This window comes from Suillus discolor (genome assembly GCF_016758755.1).
Source record: "Suillus discolor strain FC423 chromosome Unknown F5147scaffold_43, whole genome shotgun sequence".
Lineage (NCBI taxonomy): Eukaryota > Fungi > Basidiomycota > Agaricomycetes > Boletales > Suillaceae > Suillus > Suillus discolor.
In genome coordinates, this window is record NW_024541290.1 from 260,861 (window position 1) to 284,337 (window position 23,477).

Consider the following 23,477-nt stretch of genomic DNA (forward strand, 5'->3'; position numbering starts at 1 on the left):
TAATAATCCAATATCTCTCTACCAGTCTCCATACCGACAGACCTCAATTCCTAAGGCTCGTGGAAGAAGAAAACTCGCTCAAGATCAACAGCTTAGCCTCGATACGTTGGATCAAAGCCCCCGAACGCCGACCCCCAGGTCAACTCACCGCATTCGCTATGCTCCAGATCTCGGATCCTTCCACAGCCAACCAACTCCTCAAAGACGGGCTCTACATCAACAGGGAGAAACTACGAGTTCGCAAAGACCGACGAGAACCTATCCGATGCACTAAATGCCAACACTTCGGACACATGGCCAAGAACTGCCAAGCGACACAAGACTCTTGCGGGACATGCGGAAAAGAACATCGTACCTCGGAATGCACAGGGAACTCAAACCAAGACCATTGGTGCACTAACTGCCGCAGCAATAACCATGCCAGTTGGAGCAGGGAATGCCCAACATTCGGAAAACAATGTCAGCTATTGGACGACAGGTACCCCGAGAACACAATGCCGTATTTCCCCACCTCGGAACCCTGGACCCAAGTCATGCTACCACCGAAAGCTGCCCCATACCAGCGACAATCCACGGCAGACCACTCCCAATCGAGAATGCTTCGTCAAACCACATTGAACTCACTACCAAGACAATATCCAGCTAACGATCACCCTCCTCCTCGCACATCACCACACCAACCGCGTCCCCAACCCATCAATCGAACCCAATTCCGACCCTTGACCCAGACTCAGTACTGACAAGCCAGCGTTGACCGAACTCGACTAACAACAGCCCCATCACCCAACCGTTTCTCATCTTTACCTATTGACGATACTAACCCACCCTCCTCTCCAACAGCAGAAACCCCCGCGACCCTAGTCCTATGTTAGAACAACAAGATGATCTCGTTAGGTTAAGAATATGGCAACAGAATCTCAATAAATCCAGAACGGCTCAAGAATCACTCCTCAATGGCCCAACAGCAAAGCATTGGGACATATTAGCATTGCAAGAACCCTGCTCGAACAAACTACGCAACACGAAATCGACACGCCAATGGCACTCCGTCTACCCAACTCAGCACTTCACCCACCCACTCCAGAGGACCCGCGCGGTCACACTTATCAGTGTAGCCCTAGACACGAACGGATGGAAGCAACTCGCGTTCCCCTCATCAGATGTAATCATAATCCAATTTTCAGGTCCTTTCGGCAAATGCACAATCTTCAATATTTACAATGACGGTGAACGGCAAGACACACTAATGGCACTCAACACGTATATGGAAGCTAACATAGCGATCATCCGCCCAACAGTGGACGATCACATTATCTGGCTAGGCGACTTCAACCGACATCATCCGTTATGGGAGGAAGAAAGGAATCATCATTTATTTAACTACGAAGCTGTGCAACCGTTATTGGACTTAATGGCTGACTACGGTTTAGATCAGGCCCTACCCAGAGGAATGCCAACCCTGCAATCTACGAGCACCGGAAATTGGACTCGCCCAGATAATGTCCTTTGTACTGACCACACTCTAGAAACATTCACGATCTGCAAGACCAACCCCGCACTGAGAGGCCCGAAGACCGACCATGTACCTATTCAAAGCGTACTCGAACTCTCAGTCCCAAGAGTTACCAAGGACCCTATACGAAACTACCGAGAAACGGATTGGCAGGAATTCAACACCGCTCTCGAAACTCACCTTACCCGCCTACCAGAACCACGCCCTTGGGTAACAGAGGACGAATTCCAACAAGCTGCGAGAAGTTTGGCGAAGGCACTGGACGACACGATAATGGAGAAGGTACCCTTATCCAAACCCAACCCGCACTCCAAGAGATGGTGGACCCACGATCTCACTATGCTACGAAGACAGGTAAACAAGCTCAGTCACCAATCGCACAAGACGCGCGGAATCCCTCAACATCCATGTCACGAGGAACATCGACGAATCCGAAACGAATACTCAGAAGCAATACTCAAGACCAAGAAGGACCATTGGATAGACTGGCTAGAACAGATCACAGGTAACGAACTATGGACAGCTAACAAGTACATCACCGCAGAACCAACAGATGGCGGGAAAGCTCGTATCCCTACTTTACACATTCGCAATGCTGACGGCTCGGTACACGACGCAGCCGACAATGAAGAAAAGAGTCAAGCCCTCGCTAAGTCCTTCTTTCCATCTGCCCCGAACATCTCAACTGTTCCCAGAGATGCCATATACCCAGAACCAGTTGCACCAATGATGCCGATCACAAGCGACCAACTGACAAGAAACATTGCCAAGCTCAGTCCCTACAAAGCTCCAGGCCCTGACGGTATCTGCAACGTAGTCTTCAAGAAATGCTCCACCCTCCTCAAACCCCATCTATTGGCACTATTCAACTCGGTATTCACACTGCGCACCTACTACGACCCTTGGTGCGAATTCACGACGGTGGTACTACGCAAACCAGGGAAGCCGGATTACACCATAACGAAAGTGTATCGTCCCATTGCCCTGATTAATACTACGTGCAAGTTACTGACAGCCATCATCGCAGACCAGATTACCTATATGCTCGAACGCCATCAATTACTCCCAGACACTCACTTTGGAGGTTGACCTGGCCGTTCAACAACCGACTCGTTACATCTACTGGAAACCACCATCAAGAACACATGGAGGACAGGTAAAGTAGCATCAGTCTTGTATCTGGACATTGAGGGTGCATTCCCGAATGCTGTTACTGACTGACTACTGCACAACATGCGAATGCGAAGACTCCCTTCTGCACTAGTAGAATTCACAGAACGGGTTCTCACAGGAAGGAAAACCCAACTGCGCTTCGACGATCACACATCGGACTGGATCCCAGTCAACAATGGTATAGGGCAAGGTGACCCGCTTTCAATGATCCTCTACATTATCTATGACGCAGATCTAATTGACATCGCAAAAGGCCGCAAAGGAGAATCAACACTCGCATTCGTGGACGACACCGCATTCATAGCTATAGGCAACTCATTCGAGGAGATGCATAGAATTCTAAAGGACATGTTGGAACGCACAAATGGAGGATTTGATTGGTCGCAAGCCCACAACTCACGTTTTGAAACGAGTAAATTTGCACTGATGGACTTTTCTATGAACAGAGCACGCAACCGACCACCAATGACCATCAGAGGAATTGTCATCACGCCCACCCCAACTCACAGATTCCTGGGGGTGATAGTAGATCACGAACTGTGCTGGAAAGCGCACATCGATTATGCAATAGCGAAAGGCACAAGCTACGTCCTCCAGCTACGTCGTCTCTCGTCTACGTCCACAGGTCTCCCCATGCGCTTGATCCGTCAGTTATATCAGGCAGTAGCTATTCCAAAGATGTTATACGCAGCCGACATTTGGTTCTCACCCGCATTTTGAGAAGGTTCCGACATCGCCCAAAGAGGATCAATAGGCATTGCAAAAAGAATGTCTACGGTACAACGTATGGCCGCTATAGCGATCACAGGCGCAATGCGAACTACTGCTACTGACATCCTTGAAGCACATGCTAACCTATTACCGATTCAACTTCTATTACAGAATACGTGCCATAGAGCAATCATCCGCTTAACCACACATCCAGACACTCACCCTCTTCATAAGCACATACGCCGTGCTGCAAAACGCTACGTCAAACGTCATCGTACAGCTCTACACCGCCTGACCCACTCATTCAACATTGACCCTGAAGATATCAAGACATTGATCCCTGCACGACGCTCTCCCGCTGTTACAGGGATCTGTAACACCTACTAGAGCCCCAGCTCTCCCTACGCCTGCCCCCGCTCTGCTAGACTCCCCGCGCGACGGTGCACCGCCTGCGCCTAGAAAGACAGTGGTCTGGACCGCTGTGACCCCGCCCCCTGGCGCTATGACCCCGCCCCTGGCCTAGACGGCCTTGTACCTGTTCCATGGAGGCTGTACGCCTCATGGACACCCTAGATCAGCGCATGTACACAGCATGTCGCTTCATGAAGATCCGGAGCGCCCTTGGCGCCTCATGTATGAAGACCCGGAGCGCTTCTATGCGCCTCCTGTTGATTACGCAGCTGCACTTGGCGCTGCATGTATGATCAGAGGCTAAGCCTCATGTACTTTATCTAACCTCATGTCTAGCTATCTTAGATTAGCGATATACTATAGATTATAGACTGAGCTTGAACGCTTACTTATCCTATGTATAAGTAGACACATTGTTGTAGATTATACTTCACTTTAATCTACTAGGTTCTACCAAGAACTTGCTCATCTAAAGCCTAACAAGCTTCCTTGTGTGAGACCGCACTTCAAAGTCGCCCCCATACGACTTTGCACGTATCCGCTAGCCCTGCATCTCGACGAGCGCCGTCTTACCGAGATCGCCGGAGGAATCCTTGACGTTCCGTCAAGGCCAGACCACGCTCAGCTTCAGTAGACTCACTCGAGTCGTCGCTGAGAAGACCTATCCTAGTTCCCACTACGCCGACCTACAGTCGACGTAACAAAAGATTAAAGTCTATCTGATCGTCGCCTATCTACGCGACGCACACCCAGATACGCACCTTGCCTCGACCAGCATTGTAGAGGACGACATGCCTTACGCCAACAACATCGCATCATCCTCACGGACGACTCCCGAAGAAGAGCGCTGTACACACGTAGTGTCCCCGAAGAAGGCGCTGACGATGAAGACCGCCATGATACGGCGAGAAAAGAATCAATCGAAGACCGCCTTGGCCAGGCGAGAAAAGAATGAAGCCCGACCCTCATCCACACGCACGAAGATCGCTGCGGCCTCCCATCTCAACGGGAAAGAAATCCGCATCCGCCTTGACAGCAGGCGATGCTTCAACTGCAACGCGACCGGCCACCGTGCCAGTGACAATCTATGCCGAGATAGGAAAAAGATTGTCGATGAAGACCCGATTAGGTCAATTAAGACCATTGGTAAGAAACGCGAATTTAGGGTTCCTGTAACCTTGATTTCAGAAAGAAGAGAAGCACCGATAACGACTTCTATGGTCGTTGACTCGGGTGCCTGCCGATCCTTCATTCATAAGGATTATTGCAAGAAGCACCGCATCTCATCGCACCCGCTGAAGAAGCCAATCACGGTAACTAACGCGGACGGATCTACTACGGCCGGAGGGCCTATCTCCCGATATTGCACCCTCACGGTCAAGATCGATGAACGAGTAACACCTGTTCGGTTTTATCTCGCTGAGTTATCATACTCAGATAAATTCCTGCTTGGGCAACCATGGCTAATCGCCAACAACCCTAGCATAGATTGGACGGCGTCCACCCTGACTCTCGCCGCCACTCCCGAATCCAGAGACATGGAACGGGATATAGATTCAGAAAGGAAGAAGAACGGCCTGAAGCCCCTCTTCCAGAAGAAAGATAAGCGAGTCGCTGACCGCTCTCAGACGAAGAAGAAACTCCGAAAAGAGTATAAACTAGCACCGGCACCGGCTGCCATGCCCTATGCCACGATTGTGGAAATCCCCGAAGAAGGACCCACACCCCAGACTGCCGCAACCTCTCAGCCGCAGCAGACCGCACCACAGCCCGAAGAAGCTGTGAGGAATCAAGCCGTCAAGACTTCTACGTCTTTGGCGCCCCCATCAGTCCCGAAGAATCCCTTCCCGACTCTTAATGAAAAGAAGAGGCCTTCCGCCGCCTCCGAGCCGAATGTGAAATTCTCGGCAGAACCCGCGTCTGTCCTTGGCAAAGGACGCGCTATCGCTATTGCAGAGCCACCCCCTGCCAAGCACCCTAGACTGGCCCCTGAACCAGAGAAAACTCAGACGAAGTTTATGTTTTCCGGAGAGCCTGTATCTGTTCTCGGAAAAGGAAGAGCCGTCTTCACGGCAGATCGACCGGCAGCCAAGAAACTGCGGTTCGATATCGAAGAACCCGTCCCTCTCTGTCACCAGGACATGCCTATGTCCGACAGCGAAGACACCGAACCGGGCCATGCTGTAAGCCCCGCGACACCCCCAGCAACCGATGTACAAATATCATCGGTTGACCCTAACCAGAACCCAGTCGAAGATTACTTCGACATGGTGATCCAGCGCTTGAATGCGCGTCCTCTGACGCCGCCCGCGCTTCCTAACCCAGCCTTATCGGCTGATGAGGACTCTAATGAGTCCGACTCCGATTCTGACGAAGAAGACGACCCCGGATCCTCATATATTCGGACGATCGGCGATTTCATTTTCGCCTCTCCTTCTGACGACCCTGACTGCGGAGAACTCGAATTGGACTTTTAATTTCGTTAATCGTGGTAGATCAACGTCCTAGTGACGGGGTAAATTCATCATTGCTTTTACCTTTTGCTTTTACCTTTTCCACACCTTTTTCGATCTAATAGGTCTCCTCCCCTTTCGACTCTCGCCGACACGTCCACTATGACGCTAAACTAGACCCAAGTCCGCTACGACTATAAACTAGGTCCGAGTCCAGCATGACTATAAACTGCGCGATTGTCCGGAAAGACATTAAACTAAGACTGTCTGAAACGACATTAAACTATCTTCCTCGCTGGACGACCCCGGACACCCTCCGGCCCCCTATGCTTGGATACCCCCTGTCCTCGACCTCGCGTAAAGCAATTAACAAAAGGTTACGACACCGTACGTCCGAAACGACGCTTAAACTAGACCACTCTTCGAGATCCGACTTTAACAAAAAGATCCAGAAGACGAACGAAGACGAGGGAATCCCCAGAGAAACTCCTGCAAGCCTCACGGCCCTTACCTTCCCCCTGATCGTCCGGAAAGACGCTTAAACTATCACGAGGCGAACCTTTCGGAAACTCCTGCAAGCCCGCTAGATCCTCTAGATCCGCCGACCGTATCAACAAAAGATAACGGAACGCGCCCACCCATCATGGCAATGATTATCACCCTCTGATGATAGATTAAGAACCGAGGAGCGACACGCCCTCGCTGATTGAACCTTGATAGGGTTTAGAACGAAAGATAAGTCTGACTCAAGCGGAGCTTGGAACGACCTGGAGGAACACATAAAGACACTCTCCTACGGCCGTATATTCCTCAGAAACTCCCATCATCATGACGACTCCTACCGAAACCCCTACCATCGTCACGCTGAAGGACTCCGACTACGGAAGAATCCTCGGCACGATTGAGAACTGCGCGTTCAGTGAAACCGCTATCCTCACCCCCGCGTACTCCCAAGAGATCGACAACATCCTTGGTGAGATGAGCGCGACCGTTGCTGCCAGCACTTCCCTCGCTGTGCACATCATAAAGACCACGAAGATGCTAGAAGACGCCGCACTTCGTGTAGACATAGACGAAGGTACTCGGACGCTCGCCATGCTCCACCTTCAGAAAAGAATTCGCGCAATGGCGCTTCACCTCCTACCGCTCGACTTCCCCGACCTCGTGAACCTCGCGGTGAGGACGGCCTCAGCAAAGCCTCGCGCCGAAGAAGAAACTAGACCCGTGCGCCCCCTGCCAAGAAAGAGAACGGCCACGATGGATAGAACCCGCACGCTTTGTAAACGTTGCGGAGGATACGGGCACACTTTTAGACAGTGCCCGGATTACGTCTGCTGCATTTGCAGCGAGATTGGACCGGATCATTTATCGATCCATTGCCCTGGACTCAAGGGACGCATCGTGCTCCAAGAGTTTTCAGATGAAGAGAAGTTTTTCGAAGCTCTCTTAGATTGGGAGCAGAACCATAAAGCACTCGCCGACCTCGCGCTCGCCTTCCCCATTCCACCTTCCCCTATGCCCGCGACGCCGATACCCCTGACGCCTGTGCCAGCAACTCCCTCGACACCCGCACCGTCCTCCCAGCCTTTGGACGTAGTATTAATTGAAGCCGGTGACTTCAACCTTAGTAACGGGGTAATGTTACAGGGATCTGTAACACCTACTAGAGCCCCAGCTCTCCCTACGCCTGCCCCCGCTCTGCTAGACTCCCCGCGCGACGGTGCACCGCCTGCGCCTAGAAAGACAGTGGTCTGGACCGCTGTGACCCCGCCCCCTGGCGCTATGACCCCGCCCCTGGCCTAGACGGCCTTGTACCTGTTCCATGGAGGCTGTACGCCTCATGGACACCCTAGATCAGCGCATGTACACAGCATGTCGCTTCATGAAGATCCGGAGCGCCCTTGGCGCCTCATGTATGAAGACCCGGAGCGCTTCTATGCGCCTCCTGTTGATTACGCAGCTGCACTTGGCGCTGCATGTATGATCAGAGGCTAAGCCTCATGTACTTTATCTAACCTCATGTCTAGCTATCTTAGATTAGCGATATACTATAGATTATAGACTGAGCTTGAACGCTTACTTATCCTATGTATAAGTAGACACATTGTTGTAGATTATACTTCACTTTAATCTACTAGGTTCTACCAAGAACTTGCTCATCTAAAGCCTAACAAGCTTCCTTGTGTGAGACCGCACTTCAAAGTCGCCCCCATACGACTTTGCACGTATCCGCTAGCCCTGCATCTCGACGAGCGCCGTCTTACCGAGATCGCCGGAGGAATCCTTGACGTTCCGTCAAGGCCAGACCACGCTCAGCTTCAGTAGACTCACTCGAGTCGTCGCTGAGAAGACCTATCCTAGTTCCCACTACGCCGACCTACAGTCGACGTAACACCCGCAACAAGCTGCCCTTATACGGTGAAGATAGCCGCATCCCGAGAAGACGCTATCCAAGAACAGGCTGAATTGCAAGACGAAATTCAAATCTTTTGTGACGGATCAGGACTGAATGGTAAGATCGGCGCAGCAGCAGTACTAATGCGAGCAGGAAATAGACCAAGGATCCTGCGGTACCACCTTGGCACTGATAAGAAACATACTGTATACAAAGCCGAAGCCGTCGGTCTAACACTTGCAGCTAAGTTGATCGCCACTGAACGACATCTAACATTTCCGATCTCTATACTAGTTGACAACCAAGCGGTCATCCAATCAGGCGACATCACAGATCCAAGAGCAGGACATTATATCATAGACCGTTTTCGCAGAATGACTAAGCGCATCCAAACTCTCAACCGCGACGATTACTCACTGACTGTACGCTGGATTTCAGGGCATAGTGGGGTATATGGCAACGAGAAAGCAGACAAAGAAGCCAAGAAAGCCTCGGAAGGCTCAGCATCCAACAGCGCACTCGAACGTCTACCAGAATTCCTTCGTCAAGGCCTCCCCAGCAGTATCTCAGCCATCAAACAAGCTCACAAGGAAAGAACTAACGCCCACTGGACTTGTCTCTGGGAGAAATCTCCTCGTTATGCACGCATGAAAGAAATTGACCCATCTCTATTACAGTGCTCCTTTGTGAAATTGGTGGAGAAACTCCCTAAGAGATTAATAGGACTCTACATGTACTTCCGGACACGCCATATCGCACTCAACCACCACCTTCACCGCATCAACCGCAGCGTCACTCCATCTTGCCCTATATGCCCACACACTCCCGAAACCATTCACCACTTCTTATTCACATGCCCTCAATATGATCGAGAACGTCACATTCTCACATGCGCGCTCCGCAGAAAAGCCTCCTCGTTACCATTCTTACTGGCAGACCCCAAAGCTGTAGAACATTTCCTTCGCTACGTCAATAGCACAGGCAGATTCAAACTTACCTTTGGTGACGTCTCTCTTCCACCGCCTCATGAATAGTTAATGATCAGAAGTTCCAGTTGCAGACCCATTCGGGCTCACTTTCGTCAAAGTTTTATACTCTTACTACTCTCGACATGAAGACACCGGCCTCAAACCAGTAGGATTCAGCTATTGAAGATGCAGGGGAGAAGCTAGGGGAGACAAGCTGAACACGAGGAAAACGGACAATGATAGCCCAGACCCCAACGCACGAAACCAATATCAATGGCCTACGCTACACCAACTCTCAGCACCTCACCAAACTCTCATCCCCCACCTTTCGTGCACTCCTATCATAGCTTCCTGTCCTTGGTCGCCTCGGCGGCCGAGTACGCGTTCTCGACGACCAAATGCTCACTGTCACCCAAGAATCATCAAACGTTACCAGTAGAACAGTCGGCCCATCTTCGATAAGTAGTACACCTAAAACGGCCGGCGGGAACGGCGGACCAGGAAGGTACAACCTATCCTGGGGCATCTGTATACTTAGAGATGAGGCGCGGGGTACAGGGACCCCCTAGACTATATAGTAATGTCCAACATAGGGTAGTATACCCCAAAGGACAATAATTTGATTCAAAAAAAAAAAAAAAAAAAACATGTGCAGAACTTGAGCGGAAAAATTCAACCACGTTCACATTACAAACTCACCTTGCAAAATAAAGAACGTGAGATTGTATCAGCACTCTGAAACAGTCCCCGATGGTCGATCCTGTCGATGGGCCGAATCGCCGTATCCCACGGAAGTGTTTCACAGCAATCCAGACTGAAAGACACAGAGCGAGGACCTCCCAAACAGTGTTGAGGATCCAAACCATCGAAAACAGAAGCTGCTCGTTCCCATCATCTCCATAACCGCACATATATACGCCAGAGAGTATGAACTCCTCTGGTGTTTGCCCAATGAGCCGTGTTCTTCAAGTTAACAAGGGAGGCTTACCTGCTACAGTATCGTTGAGTGCCATTGCCGCCATTACCACGCAGGCGATGTTTACAGCCAGGAAGATAATAACAAGGATCATAAGCATCGTTCTAGATCCCTTATACATGGCATGCAACCGAGCAACCATGATCACTTGCATCGTGTGTCAATCAGGTCAATATTCCAGAGGTATTGCACCTAGGTCACTTACCGCCCAACATGGCAGTCAAGGCCGTATTTATCCAACTTACTGCGGAGTACATGATAATGCCTAAAGCTCCCAATTAGTGAACGCCCTGGCACTACTAGTATCAAAGACTCCGACTTACACCTAGTATTGAGTTATCATGTTGAACCAAGTTCAATGCTTGGAATTTCACTCGCCCCTACATACGAGCATATTGATTGGATGGGAATGAGATGGTTGCAGAATACTTACTGCATCTGTCAGCGATACCGATGGCATAGTTTCTGTGTGCCGCCGGTCAGAAAAATGGAACACAGCGCATATGAGACATACTCAGAACATTGATACTAGTTATCAGAGATGAGCTGTTAGCACAATGCAAAGTTGTTGATCTCGACACATACACAGAATACAGTATTCCCATATAGCGTATCTAGAACATTTTGGAGTCAGCACAAGTTGCCCACCACGCTAAAGCATAACAAGAGGTACGAACAGTCAGATACAGCACAGTCATGAGAGACCAACGTTGTCTCTGTCGCAAATTCAGTGGATTCTCTTGTTTTCTTCTGATATGGGATCCTTGTGACTCACCCAGATGAGTTCAATCTATGACACCATTCTTAGCGAGTTGGCTGCTGGGGCGATAACATCGACGTACCTCTTGTCCGAGTGTTAAGACTGGAAATATCATGAGAATATCAGCGGTTTTCGAACACTGTCCTGCTCACCCCAATCATATACCACCACGACGCCCGCGACAACTGCAAACCGCAAGTCAACGTTAGATCTAGATATCTTTATGCGACAGACCTATCCAATAGCTGAAAAGAATATACCAATTGATTTCCGGCCACCAACTGGGATCATTTGAGACGTAGGTCATGTTCGAGGGATGGGTGTGAGCGAGTGGGGAAGGTTAGTGGTGTATGACGACAGCGTTCGTGCTATATACCACCGTTCAGCTAAAATCAGTATGATGGAGATATATATTTGGCCCCGCCGCAATACCCTTGATTGGGCAAATGGCCCCAGACTCCGCCCCGGACTTTGGCCCCAGACTGGCCAAATCGCTGACATTCACTCGAAATCAAACCCTGGATAATTCAAGTAGAATTTGATTTACAAACCAGTATTAAGCATGCAACTATTCAGATACCAGGAAAATACCAGTGGTTAGTGATATCGCAAACTTATTTCCAATGACATTTTCGAGGTGTAGTATCAAACCGTGTGGCCATTAATCTATGATCTGATCACAATGAGCATCTGTGTTCTCTTAGCTTCGCTGGCCAAGCTCGAGACTTGCTTTCTGTAACAAGGTCACATTCTGCATAATGGCAAAAGTCAGAAAATAAACACGACAGCGCACTCTATTCGGTGGATCCGATCGTGCACTTCAAGTTGATGCGATGCTGATGCATTGCACTGGCGGATACATTCAAGTTGTGACTCGTGCTGTGTGATTGATACCTGTTAAATATAAGATGCCATACATACTAGGTCGAAAGAGAAATCGCACATCAGAGACGAGAAGCCTGCAACAGGCAAAAAGGCCTGACTTCTGTACAGCCTCGGTCAGCGGCCATTGTATTTCGGTGGTGTTTTGTAGTGCCGACTTCAGTAGGAGCCGGTGAAGGTTGGGAGCTAAAAGCTAGACCCATCAGATAAACCGAGCACGCCATTGTCGGACCTTCATTATGCTCAGCAATTTCATGGGCAGGCTATGAAAGTTGCATCGTAGTCGGATGCTTGCACATGCATAGCCATCGTACAGACAGATATCGTCGCTTTAGAATCCTTATCCCGCCTTCAAAGCTTCACAGGGTGCCAAAGGTACAAATCCAAAACAGTTGGCACATGTCCGAGTCGCAACATGTAGCAGTGGCACCACATCTTCACACGATGAAGCGCACGGTAACCATCCCATTCCCCATCTTTGCATGGAAATACTCAGCCTGAATGATGCAATCACCATGACCTAGAAGACTTTTTTTTTTAAATCAATTTTATTGTCCGCTGGGGTCGAGGACCCTATGTTGGACATAGCCCTAATCGCGGGGGGCTTGCTCCCGCCTATTCTAATGTATTCCTAGAAGACTTGCCATACAAATGTTGCTGCACCGTATATCCGCCCTATTTGTGGTTCCCCGAGCGCTTCAAATGCCCAGATGTTTCCCAATTCCCATGGCTTTGATGTTGATATTCTGTCGTTCGAGAAGCTTGACCGTTGCAGTCGCTGTCTTGGCTCTGGAATTCCAGTGTAGGTCCATCCTGTGTTGAATACATGAATCTATGATATACTAGGCTAACCTGTGGCAACAGCAAAGCACGGCGATGAAACAAGGTTCACACCTAGTCATAACTCGATCTGTGCAGATCTATAATGGTCGAGGACAGTCTTATGCAATGACGAGTGTAGACTGGTAACGACGGGCTGTCCTAGAATCAAGACCGTGTGCAAACCTGCGCAACCCACGAGTACGAGCAATCTAAGTCAATCTGAGTCCGTTGAAATGCACAATGACTGCCTTCGATTCACGGAGACTGATGATATTGATCAATCTAATGGAAACGAACATGTCCGAAGGCAGTTTTTTTATAGCAAAAGTAGAGTAGTTTGTACAGTGCTGGCAGGGAGATCATATTATGAATAAGTCTACAGAATGATGTGGGTGTTCCGAGAGTGTGATGCAGGATAAATATTGATAAAGTTTGCTGCCGTGAGGCTCACAGTCCGACGCATTCCGCAAAGTCGGGGCATTGTTGACTCAGATTCAGACCATGGCTTTGGCAGCAACAAGACCTGAAAAAAAAACAGTGTATTGGTAGCCTTGCTACATAGCCAGCATTCAAAAAAGCAGAGGCTCCAACAGTTTCTGATTTACGCAGTGACGAAAATGTGAATAGTACAACTACATTATAAACTCCGCTCACTGGCAGGTTCGGCAACGTTCGGCATCAACAAATAAGATTCATATACAACACCGTCTGGACTCCGTATCTTTGTCGATAGACCATATTCCGCTATCAATGCAAGTCACACAAATACTTTATGACTTGATCAAGCTACCACTAGCGTTCGAACGCATTCTTCAGAACTTCCAGAATGTTGAACTTTAAATCAAGTAAGTGCAGAACTTCGTCATGTAAATAATGTTCAAATAAGTTTGGAATTGCAGAATCACGCGCTTCTCAGTGACACTAATGCTACTGACGGTTTCTGCTAAACAGGTTCTGCAGTAAAATTCTACAGGTCATTCAAAGGTCATTGTCAGACTTCTGCTGCAGCTAGTACTTACTAACCGACACTCATCATTCCTGCATAGATGAATTTCATAGGACTCGAATTTACTTTCATGCAACGAGCCCCGGGACCAGTCACATTTCAACTTAACGTAGTCACTTCGAAGCCTTGCTATTGTTCGCCTCCGTGATATTGCTAGAATAACGTTTTGATGGTCTAATACCGACCACCATATAAAACGGCCCAGCTAGGAAGGATGTCATTAGGAAGATGGTTTCCTCCGGATCACATTCATCTCTCCTTGCCCTTTTGGCGCTTGCCTTCCTCTCACTGTCAGCAAGCGCTTTGCCTCGTCCTCGGACAGCGTCAACCACAGCTGCTCTCAAGCTTGCCGTTAGAATAAACTCATACGGGATCAAGAACATCGCAGCTGCAGATCGAGCTCGACTCAAAGTCCTTCAAGCTGGTGGAAGCTCTTCCGTCAATGCATCCAATACTGTGACGACATACACCGCTGACGTTGGCGTGGGGAGTCCAGCAACGTACTGTAAGCTGCTCTTGCTCCTGCAAATTCTTTATCTGACGCATTGTCAATTTCATACAGACACACTCCTGGTAGACACCGGAAGCTCAAATACCTGGATCGGGAGCAACAAGGCTTACAAGCAGACTACCACGAGCCGGGACACACTCCATAAATTTGTGAGTATTTGTTTCTACGTGACACACATTTTGTTGAATCGTTTCTAGAAAGTTCCATACGCCGATGGGAGTTCGGTTTCTGGAGAGGAATACACAGACACTGTGACGCTCAACTCTGATTTGGTTGTTAACAGCCAATCTATTGGCGTTGCATCTCAAGCCTCACAGATGGGTAGTCTGGATGGAATTCTTGGTCTTGGACCGGTTGATCTGACGCAGGGCCTCGTCGATGATACATCTGAAGTTGCAACTGTGATGGACAACCTCTATACGCAGAAAACAATTAGTTCAGAAGTACTCGGAGTGTTCTTCGCACCTGCTTCCTCTAGTGATAGCAGTGGCGAGCTCACGTTTGGCAGTTATGACGCCTCCAAAATTACTGGAAGAATCAACTATGTGCCTGTCACATCAGTATTTCCAGCGAGTACATATTGGGGCATCGATCAATCCATCATGTATGGGTCTACGCCCATTCTGGATGAGACAGCTGGTATTGTCGATACAGGAACCACCCTGATCCTCATTGCCTCCGGTAGGTGTCCTGTACGACATCAAAATCCTTCTAATCCATTATTCAGATGCCTTCAGTGTATATCAGTCTGCGACGGGGGCGATCCTCGATAAGACCACTGGCTTGTTACAGATCTCATCCGACCAGTACGAGCAGCTCGCATCCTTGTATTTCACTATCGGTGGAATTGCTTATGAGCTCACCCCGAATGGGCAAATCTGGCCTCGATCGTTGAACAGCGCCATTGGCGGTACCACCGACGGCATATACCTGGTCGTCAGCGACAGTGGGGACAGCAGCGGTTCTGGCTTGGATTTTACGAACGGCTATTGTTTCCTGTACGTTGAGCTACATTTTTTGCCGGGAAAGTAAATTGCTAAATTGTTCTTCCACAGCGAACGGTTCTACTCGGTGTACGACACAACGAACTCCCAAGTCGGGTTCGCCACCACTGAGTACACGTATGCCACGACAAATTAAATTCCTCTTCTCGAACGATCACGGTTCTACTCGTATCAGCATATTTACCCAATGTACCTTATTTGAATTCCTCGTGTCTGATGTGCATCAGTGCATGAATGAGAGCGATGGTGCTATGGTAAAACTGACCAGGTTCTGATCATGAAGGCTTTCTTCCAGTCATTCATGTGTGCTCAGAATAAGGTTCAAGTTGACCCCAGTATGTCCGCTGTATAGCGAAGTTATAAGAAGTATGAAGCCCTGTGATCAAAATCATGGTTCTGTGCACACGAGAAATGCTTTCGTTCATTTGTGTCATTTCTTCGCCCAACAGCAGTGTGTATCGTTTCGTAGTCACTCGTGGAATCTGCCTGTAGTATGTACGCGCCCAACTTGAACATGCCTCTTGATATGATAAGTCACCTCTATGAGATCTCATCGATCATTTTTTGCATGTTCTTCCACGAGGCCTCAAATGTAATGTTACGTGTATATACGATGGATGACATCGATGATGAATTAGCTGTACACTCGACATCGTACTTCCAAGAAGTAGAAGCATCCAATCGATTACAAACTGCGGGGAACAGAAAAGGTTGGAGAATCACTCCTCTAGTGCCAATGGTGTCAGTGCGTTCCATGTGCCATGTGAGCATGTCCTCTGGAGCTCCCATTAGGTACGTAGTAGCACTAAGCTATGTGTATAGATGTTTGGTTTATCACAAGAAAGGATAGATGCATTGATTATCGGCGAGTCGGCGACAGATCTTTGAAAATTCGATTTGACGAAGATTCAATAAAACATTGTACTGCTGGGCCTATGATTCTTGAGCAAAACAGTGGACAAATCCGGACTCGAACCGGAGACCCCCCGCACTCTAGCAACATGCTAAGCGGATGTGATAACCAGCTACACCATATGCCCTGTTATCGATTACGTCCGCTGGTCTAACATGAGTCTAGATTGTTCGTTTAGGTCTGTTGTACACACCTTCTAGCCGCTGACGTGGGCAATACCGAGGTTGTCACATACTCTCAGTGACTCATTGGAATTTGGATGGCGAGTCTCCGAAAACTTCACCTCACTTGGCCATAACATTCCTGGAACCCGATTCGGATGGTTGGCAAGGAGGGAAGACTGCACAAGCTGTACTAAAAGTGCGCTTGCGAGAACCTAGTCGAACGTTTCTCTGGAGCCTCGAAAACGAACCCAATCTTGAAAATTAATATTGGCGGTCTTGTACCTGATTCCAAAGAGACGTGGGGAAGGTGTGAGTGCAGTTCATGGTGTACTGAACCTCTCATGGCATGTCCATGGGATGGGACGTGCATGACAATGTCCGAGTAAGATGCTTCAATTTACCGTACCTGAGGAATACACGCGCCTATAATTGTTACATAACAGCAACTCTCTCCCACGTACAAGCTCGGACGTACACCAGTACCTTTGTGCCACACACTCACATGTCGTTCAACATCTCTGTGTCAGATTCTCATCCAAGTCCAACTTCCATCCCTGGTGGAGTGAAGCGCCACCGGAAGAATATCGCTCGCAAATCTACTGGACGCCAGCCTCCAAGGAAACAGGTAGGGTTTTTCAAGTCTCCACAAGTGTTGCACTGACTTTGAGAAAACATCCAGCACGGGAAAGGCTACAAGAGCGATGAACATGGCTCTTCCGATGGATCATCGTATTTCTCAAACTCAAGCCTAGACACAGAAATCGTCTCACTTTGTTCCAAATTTGCTGACTGGCTTGACAGCCTCCGCGAGAATGAAACGGACAATCGCATTCTGGAGGCTGTCGAGCGGGACGGAGGAAATTTCTTTCATCTGATCCGGTGTGTGCTCGACTACGAACGCGCTTTACGAGGATTCGAGGATCACTCAGATATGGATGCGGAGACTTCAGGACGTATCGGTCATCACACAAGAGCCCTGCGTAACTTTGCCGATTATCTGGGTGCCACAGCACGGGATGGTATGAGTATCTCTACTCCGCTATCGCTTGCCATCGATCGGGACGGAAAACAACTATTCCGTCTGGCAAAGTGCTGCTTAAGTTTTAACAATGCAATTAATGGCGAGGGTTCTGAGAGCTCATGACTATCATATGTGTGTATCATTTTCGCTTGCGATGTTTGAGGACTAATAAGGAGGAAGAACCATATAATTTATCTGCTCGTATTTTGACTGGAGCACTTCAGTGTTGCATCTCAACATTTTGTGGTCTTCTCGTAATATGTTTGCGATACAATGTCTATAATTTGAGCACAATGTCGCGATTCGCGAGGGACCATCAAGCAATTACGACGCCGAAAGTCTCGGAGTATGGTTACCTGTCGGGGATTGAGGCGAGGCTGGTGCGCAATGAACTCGATGGCGCAGGGCTGCCGCCCGTTGTGTGCTCAAGTTTTCGAGTTCAACTTGAAGGTGGGCGTTTGTCGAGACGGGAACTTTGTAGACTTTTGTAGCAGCGGATGGTATACTCGAACCTAAATAAAGACTATTTGCGGAGGGTGCGTTGAAGTCCTCACCAGTGGTAGTATGGCCGGAAAATCTGCTAGCCTCGACGTCTCTATGTTTGGATTAAAGGCTTTTGCTGCGTAACTGTTCACTCGCTCTGTCTCAAAGCCACAATGGCTTGAACTTCTGTCATACTCTGCAATCAAAGCATACACCAACATCTCAGTCATTACATCCGCGTGCCCGAGACAGACCCTTCTTCGACTGAGGAATCTCGACTCCCTGCTCCTTCCAGATCTCAATCTGGCGATCTTTCGCCGCTTTGCCTGTACGGCTCTCATAGTCTTCAACAGACTCAGGTTTCTCGCCATGAGGCGTAGCTCTGAGTGCATGGCGAGTTTGAGGCCAGAAATCGAAAGTCGCGGTGTGAGTCACAATCTAGTATCTGGTCAAACTCTGTGCTCTTCGTTGAGTAGAAACAGCACTGACCCTGTTATCCCAGAACGCGACTGAATTCGGCTCCCAGTGGAAGCGCACGTGGAAGTCGACATTCTCGGCGATCTGGTGGAACAAGAAATTGAGAATGGTGTCGGATTCAGCTTTAGGGACGCCGAGTATGCGACGAGTAAAGCCAGGGTTGACATAAACGCTCTTCCAGCCAGTTACTGGGTGGACACGAACGACGGGATGTATGCTTTCAATAGGTTCGCGACGGACGTGGAGGCCAGCCGCGCGAGATCCGTCTGCTTGCGCGACGGCGCTGTGCAGAGCTGTAAGACCCTCGAGGTATACCTGCATGCCAGGACTGAGGGAGGAATAAAGAGCATAACTGTACGTGATCATCAACATAACTTCTTTGCACAATGAGCCATTTTCTGCTACTTACCCAGAGCTCCAGAGCGTGTCACCGCCATACTCGGGACAAGTAATCACCTTCAAAGACGTGGTACTTGGTGGTTGGATCTCGTATGTCACATCGCTGTGCCAAAGCTCGATCTTCGAAAACGCGCTAGCGTCAGGGCGTCGGGAAGCGTCATTGTAAACGACTGAAGGATGAAATTAACAGTCACGCAGTTTTCTCAACAATCTGACTCACCGTGGACCTCCTCAAGTCCTGGTTCTCGAGGGACGGGGGTCGTCGCGTGCTTATGAAGGGGTCCAAAGTGTCTAGCAATGTCAAGTTGCTCGTGGATGCTGAGCTCCTGGTCTCGGAAGACTGCGTGAGGGATGTGTTAGTTCACCAAGTAGGAGACCTATTTAGGTTCACTCACAAACAACGCCTCTCTCCGCAACAAGAAGGGCGCTGGCATGATAAACTCATTAAAGCATAGTTGCAGTCGTGTAGATGGTACCCACAGTTCGTCCTTTTGTTGATCCGTCAGCTGGCGGAGGTCGATGCCAACGAGCTCTGTGCCAATGGCGGGTGTAAGATGTTTCACTTTCTGTGCAGCACTGAAGAGAGCCGTCTTGCTTGAATCTGCAAAGTGGCCGCGGTCGGTGACCTCAATTTCTGTGAGCGGTTCCCAATTAACAACGGGGAAGCGGGGCTTGATGAAGCATCAGTCTTTGGCTGTGAGATTGAAATCCGAAGTCACTCACCTTATACTTGGCATATGAATAGTCATCGTCGTTCTCGTTACCAGCACTGGGCGAGTAGAAGGGATTTATAACCCGAGTTTCCTCTATCCGTTGATTGGCTTGAACTTTCTTCAACTCTGCAACACTGCTGATAGTTCCATTGCCGCTTTCTTCACTGATAGCTACTGGTGCCATGTTGTCGTGATTTAAAAGGAAAGAATGTATTGTCAGCTTCTGCGTTGCAAATTCCTCGTCCTTTATATTGGAACAAAGAGGTCAGGCGACCACTCCCTGAAACTCAATGCGGAGTGTGGTGCAAGTCGAAGGTCATATTGCGCAACCACATCACACACTTACCATTTTGGGATGCGAAGCAGATATTCTGAACTACATTGTGACGATTGATGCATCGCTGCGTTCTTCGACGGATGACCGAGTTCCAGAGGTGCCTTCAGCCGCATGGCAACGTTTCTATCGGATTAAGGTGACAGGATGTTTCCATAGTCTTGTAGTGAGTTGCGGCACTAGATATTATGATTGCGATAACTCTGGTAGTCACCTGTTAGGGCTTTGAACAAATTTAGCAGAAGAAGAACACACAAGCAACCGCAGCTCAAATGTCCATCTCGTGGCGGTCCGGTTTGGGCGCCAAGTACATCACAGTATCTATGCGGCACCCGTCGTAGCACAGCAAGTGATCGGATGATCGGGTACAGATATCGATAGCAGCACGCAGTTCTAGTTTAAACAATTATATGCAACGTCACGTCCCACCAATTATTAGCTTGGTTCTGAAACTAGAAATCCGACTAGGCATGCATCAAGCATGAAGTCCGCATTCACCCATGCATGTGTCAGGGCTAAGTTATCCCGTTCAATGATGCAGCCCATATAAAGATATGACAAGTACTCACAAAACAACTTAGTTCCATCTCTACCCGCTACTCTCATGAGCTCCTTTTCACCACCTGGATGATATGGGAGGTAGGGTGTTATATTATAGACCTTCCCATTGATCGCTGTCCAAGCATCCTCTTTCTTGTTGTGCAACTTAAGCACAGATGGTGGAATGCGCATTAATGCATCGACTCCCTGATAAAATCTCACTACATCGCACTAGAGACGCCATCGACTTGCTTACGCGTAGGTTCTGGCCAGATGCCTTGAGATTTCCCCAATCAAGAGGACCAAATCCAGGCGCTAAAGCAACCTTATCCCGTTTGGAAAGTCGTTTGGGTGGTTGAGTCGTAGTCATAGGTGCAAGAAGAGACGATGAACTCTGTGGAGGCGGAACACCCGGTCGGCGTGTAGCAAGACCGGGCGCAGGCGGCGGGGGCATCAATGCAGAGTCGGTGAGTATGTTCGGTATGCTGAATCCCCTGGATGAGTCTGAAGATGAAGAAGGCGAAGTAGCAGCACGTTGTGCACTGTTGATCGCTGGGAAAGCGGGCGGTGCGTCGTCTTCACCTGCCGTGTCCGACCCATCGTCCTCGTCATCTTCATTAACTTCTAGGACTGGAAGTGACTGGTTTGGGTAGGAGTCGTTGGGCTCAACTGTGGTCACGGGACTTGAGGTATCAAGCGAAAACCAACTACGCAGATAAGACATGAAGTCGACCGATATTGGAAGGTATCTTGAAGAACCAGTTGTGATGGAAGCTCTCCTCTATGTACCTAATCCAGCAATAGAATGGGCAGTGTCGTGAAAATGCTGCGGTTGTACTGCGGCAACTGCCGCGACCGCTGTTGCGGTGCTACCAAACGGTGAGTGCTAGTGAGCATTAACTGCTAGTCACTGGAACCTCCCAGTGCTCCAAACGAACCATGGAGTCGGGCATGCTTATATTTATATACACGCTGACAAAGTCACAGTCAGGCGTACTCCCAGTCTGCAAATCAGGCCTTCCATATATTGTTTCTGGCAACGACTGTATATCTTTGTCGTTAAACGTTAAACAACCACCTCTACATTGTAATCTGATTCCTCCCGGTGCAATGTTGTTTTCCTTTCTTCCGAACGAGTGACTGCACCCGCGGGCATCCGAGTCATCTCGAGACGCGGTCAGTGCCACCGTGACCTTTCTTTGCTTTCTTGGTCCTCTATGGGATGTTGTTACCTGTCGCTTCCGGAGCTCTGACGTGTCTTGCTCGAGTTGTCATAAACCGACAAAAATAACCATTGTTTCTTACCAGTAGTTAATACTAGCGCATATTGAGGATAAATGGAACGCTAAATGACACTGCGGGACAACATAAGCCAGAAAATCAACTTGATTTGGAATTGAATATTGGCCGCTGACATTTGACTGATACATGCACATCTGTCGCGGTCTACTTCAGCGATGAATTTTTATATCATCTCAGAATCCAGAAGGCCGAAGTCTGAAATCTGGAGGACTTGAGAGTTGGAACGCACTACTATTAGTCTTCAGTGCTGCATTTCAAGAGAATAATCGAATGAGTTTATATTAATCATGTCCTTTAAGGCGCCAATGCAGAGTCCAGAGCAAGTGGCCAGCAACAAGGAAGTTCCTAGTGCCCAGAATAGAACCTAGACTCGTAACCATTCTGCCTACGTGCGTTCGCCATCATGGTGGGCATAAGTAAATTGATTCTCACAAGACTCGAAGGATCTCGGAGCCCGGCTGGTGAGTAGTGGTAGGATTATCAGTAGAAAAGATAGACCAAAATGCGAGTTTCTCACAACACATTGGAAAGCGTACGCAAATACGGATGGACCAGCCGGCTGACTTGTCATCGCTAAACAGTGGGTACAAAAGTGTGTGGTAGGTTGGATCAGCCAAGGCAGCCACGGTCCATGAGAATGTGTCAGTAGCCGCAGCAGGTTAAATGATGAATGAATAGTTGTGAACATGGCAGGAGATGCTAGAAGATGATGAGGGAAAACGGCACAGCGAAGAAACAGAGGCAAGAAGCAGTTGGAGGCAGTGGATGTTGATAAAATCGGAGATCGTGGCCTCTGCAGGTGGATGGGTTGAGTGACATACGTGACGGAGAGTGCTAAAAACATGTGCGATAGATCGGATGTGCCAATTGGACAGATGGGATGATGGAGCAGACTATTTAATGTCCTGAGTACAAAAGTAAAAAAAAAACCAAGAGAAGGGAGAATATACTTGCCAGTGCACGAGACTACACAGCGAGAGTGAGAGCATAGACGACCGGTGACGAGGTCCGCGACTGTGCCGTAAAATATGGTGGGAACATAGCGGGGTGCTGGAGGGTGCGCGGGCGGTGGATACAGTTGGGTGCTGGATTAATGCTGGAGAGTGTGGTTGGTATATAGAACTTAGAAGGTGCTCGAAGGTTGAAATGGCATGTCTGGGTAGAAGCGGTGTGGTGGTTGTGACATGACGAAATCTACATGTTTAGCAGGAATAACACAATGAGATACATACCCGAGCATCCAATATCACATCCATGCCATCTAAAAAGTCCCCGGGTGGCACCTCCTTGAAGAAGTCGAAGGTAGGAAGAATTGAAAGGCGGGAGCTGACCTTGCGAGCGGAACGGTCGGTCAAGGCGGACGCATGTAAGGTGACGGATACATGAAGGTAATAGCGGTAATAAGGCAAACCACGAGGATAGTGGAGAGACTAGGCCCGGTCAAGACAAGGACAACTATACTAAGGTTGGTATGTATAGTCAACCATAGTATGTTTGTAGACTTAGTACATACATAACATTGACATAACAAATGCTCACAGAACAT

General features: G+C 48.9%; 6 protein-coding genes and 1 non-coding gene across 7 annotated transcripts; 3 read left to right on the forward strand and 4 right to left on the reverse strand.

The window, feature by feature from the left end:
• Positions 1–7,089: 7,089 nt before the first annotated feature.
• On the forward strand, positions 7,090–8,064 carry F5147DRAFT_654666 (uncharacterized protein; the record flags this gene model as incomplete). The annotated part of the gene is made up of 1 exon (XM_041433899.1): positions 7,090–8,064. One exon carries the CDS (start codon positions 7,090–7,092, stop codon positions 8,062–8,064), a length of 975 nt encoding a protein of 324 aa, XP_041290660.1.
• A 2,211-nt stretch (positions 8,065–10,275) lies between these two features.
• Positions 10,276–11,748, reverse strand: F5147DRAFT_275300 (uncharacterized protein). The gene is made up of 11 exons (XM_041428984.1): positions 11,595–11,748; positions 11,513–11,545; positions 11,443–11,462; positions 11,376–11,390; positions 11,278–11,316; positions 11,186–11,214; positions 11,115–11,128; positions 11,030–11,065; positions 10,806–10,865; positions 10,613–10,747; positions 10,276–10,561 (listed from the first exon to the last, which is right to left on the reverse strand). Exons 1-11 carry the CDS (start codon positions 11,665–11,667, stop codon positions 10,320–10,322), a joined length of 696 nt encoding a protein of 231 aa, XP_041290661.1. The 5' UTR covers positions 11,668–11,748; the 3' UTR covers positions 10,276–10,319.
• Positions 11,749–12,872: 1,124 nt separating this feature from the next.
• Positions 12,873–13,671, forward strand: F5147DRAFT_705423 (uncharacterized protein). The gene is made up of 2 exons (XM_041437943.1): positions 12,873–13,055; positions 13,137–13,671. Exons 1-2 carry the CDS (start codon positions 12,894–12,896, stop codon positions 13,209–13,211), a joined length of 237 nt encoding a protein of 78 aa, XP_041290662.1. The 5' UTR covers positions 12,873–12,893; the 3' UTR covers positions 13,212–13,671.
• A 488-nt stretch (positions 13,672–14,159) lies between these two features.
• On the forward strand, positions 14,160–15,750 carry F5147DRAFT_275329 (acid protease). Its single transcript, XM_041428985.1, has 5 exons — positions 14,160–14,575; positions 14,633–14,730; positions 14,779–15,262; positions 15,309–15,579; positions 15,637–15,750. Exons 1-5 carry the CDS (start codon positions 14,299–14,301, stop codon positions 15,719–15,721), a joined length of 1,215 nt encoding a protein of 404 aa, XP_041290663.1. The 5' UTR covers positions 14,160–14,298; the 3' UTR covers positions 15,722–15,750.
• Positions 15,751–16,540: 790 nt separating this feature from the next.
• Positions 16,541–16,625, reverse strand: F5147DRAFT_t93. Its single transcript has one exon. It is a non-coding gene; the product is annotated as a tRNA-Ala (tRNA).
• Positions 16,626–18,388: 1,763 nt separating this feature from the next.
• On the reverse strand, positions 18,389–19,939 carry F5147DRAFT_580362 (uncharacterized protein; the record flags this gene model as incomplete). Its single annotated transcript, XM_041431539.1, has 7 exons — positions 18,389–18,604; positions 18,656–18,995; positions 19,053–19,212; positions 19,263–19,382; positions 19,438–19,469; positions 19,523–19,713; positions 19,766–19,939. 7 exons carry the CDS (start codon positions 19,937–19,939, stop codon positions 18,389–18,391), a joined length of 1,233 nt encoding a protein of 410 aa, XP_041290664.1.
• A 349-nt stretch (positions 19,940–20,288) lies between these two features.
• On the reverse strand, positions 20,289–21,479 carry F5147DRAFT_275349 (cytochrome b5-like heme/steroid binding domain-containing protein). Its single transcript, XM_041428986.1, has 4 exons — positions 20,886–21,479; positions 20,659–20,836; positions 20,345–20,604; positions 20,289–20,292 (listed from the first exon to the last, which is right to left on the reverse strand). The coding sequence occupies exons 1-3, from the start codon at positions 21,351–21,353 to the stop codon at positions 20,525–20,527; spliced, it is 726 nt and encodes a 241-aa protein (XP_041290665.1). The 5' UTR covers positions 21,354–21,479; the 3' UTR covers positions 20,289–20,292; positions 20,345–20,524.
• Positions 21,480–23,477: the final 1,998 nt, after the last annotated feature.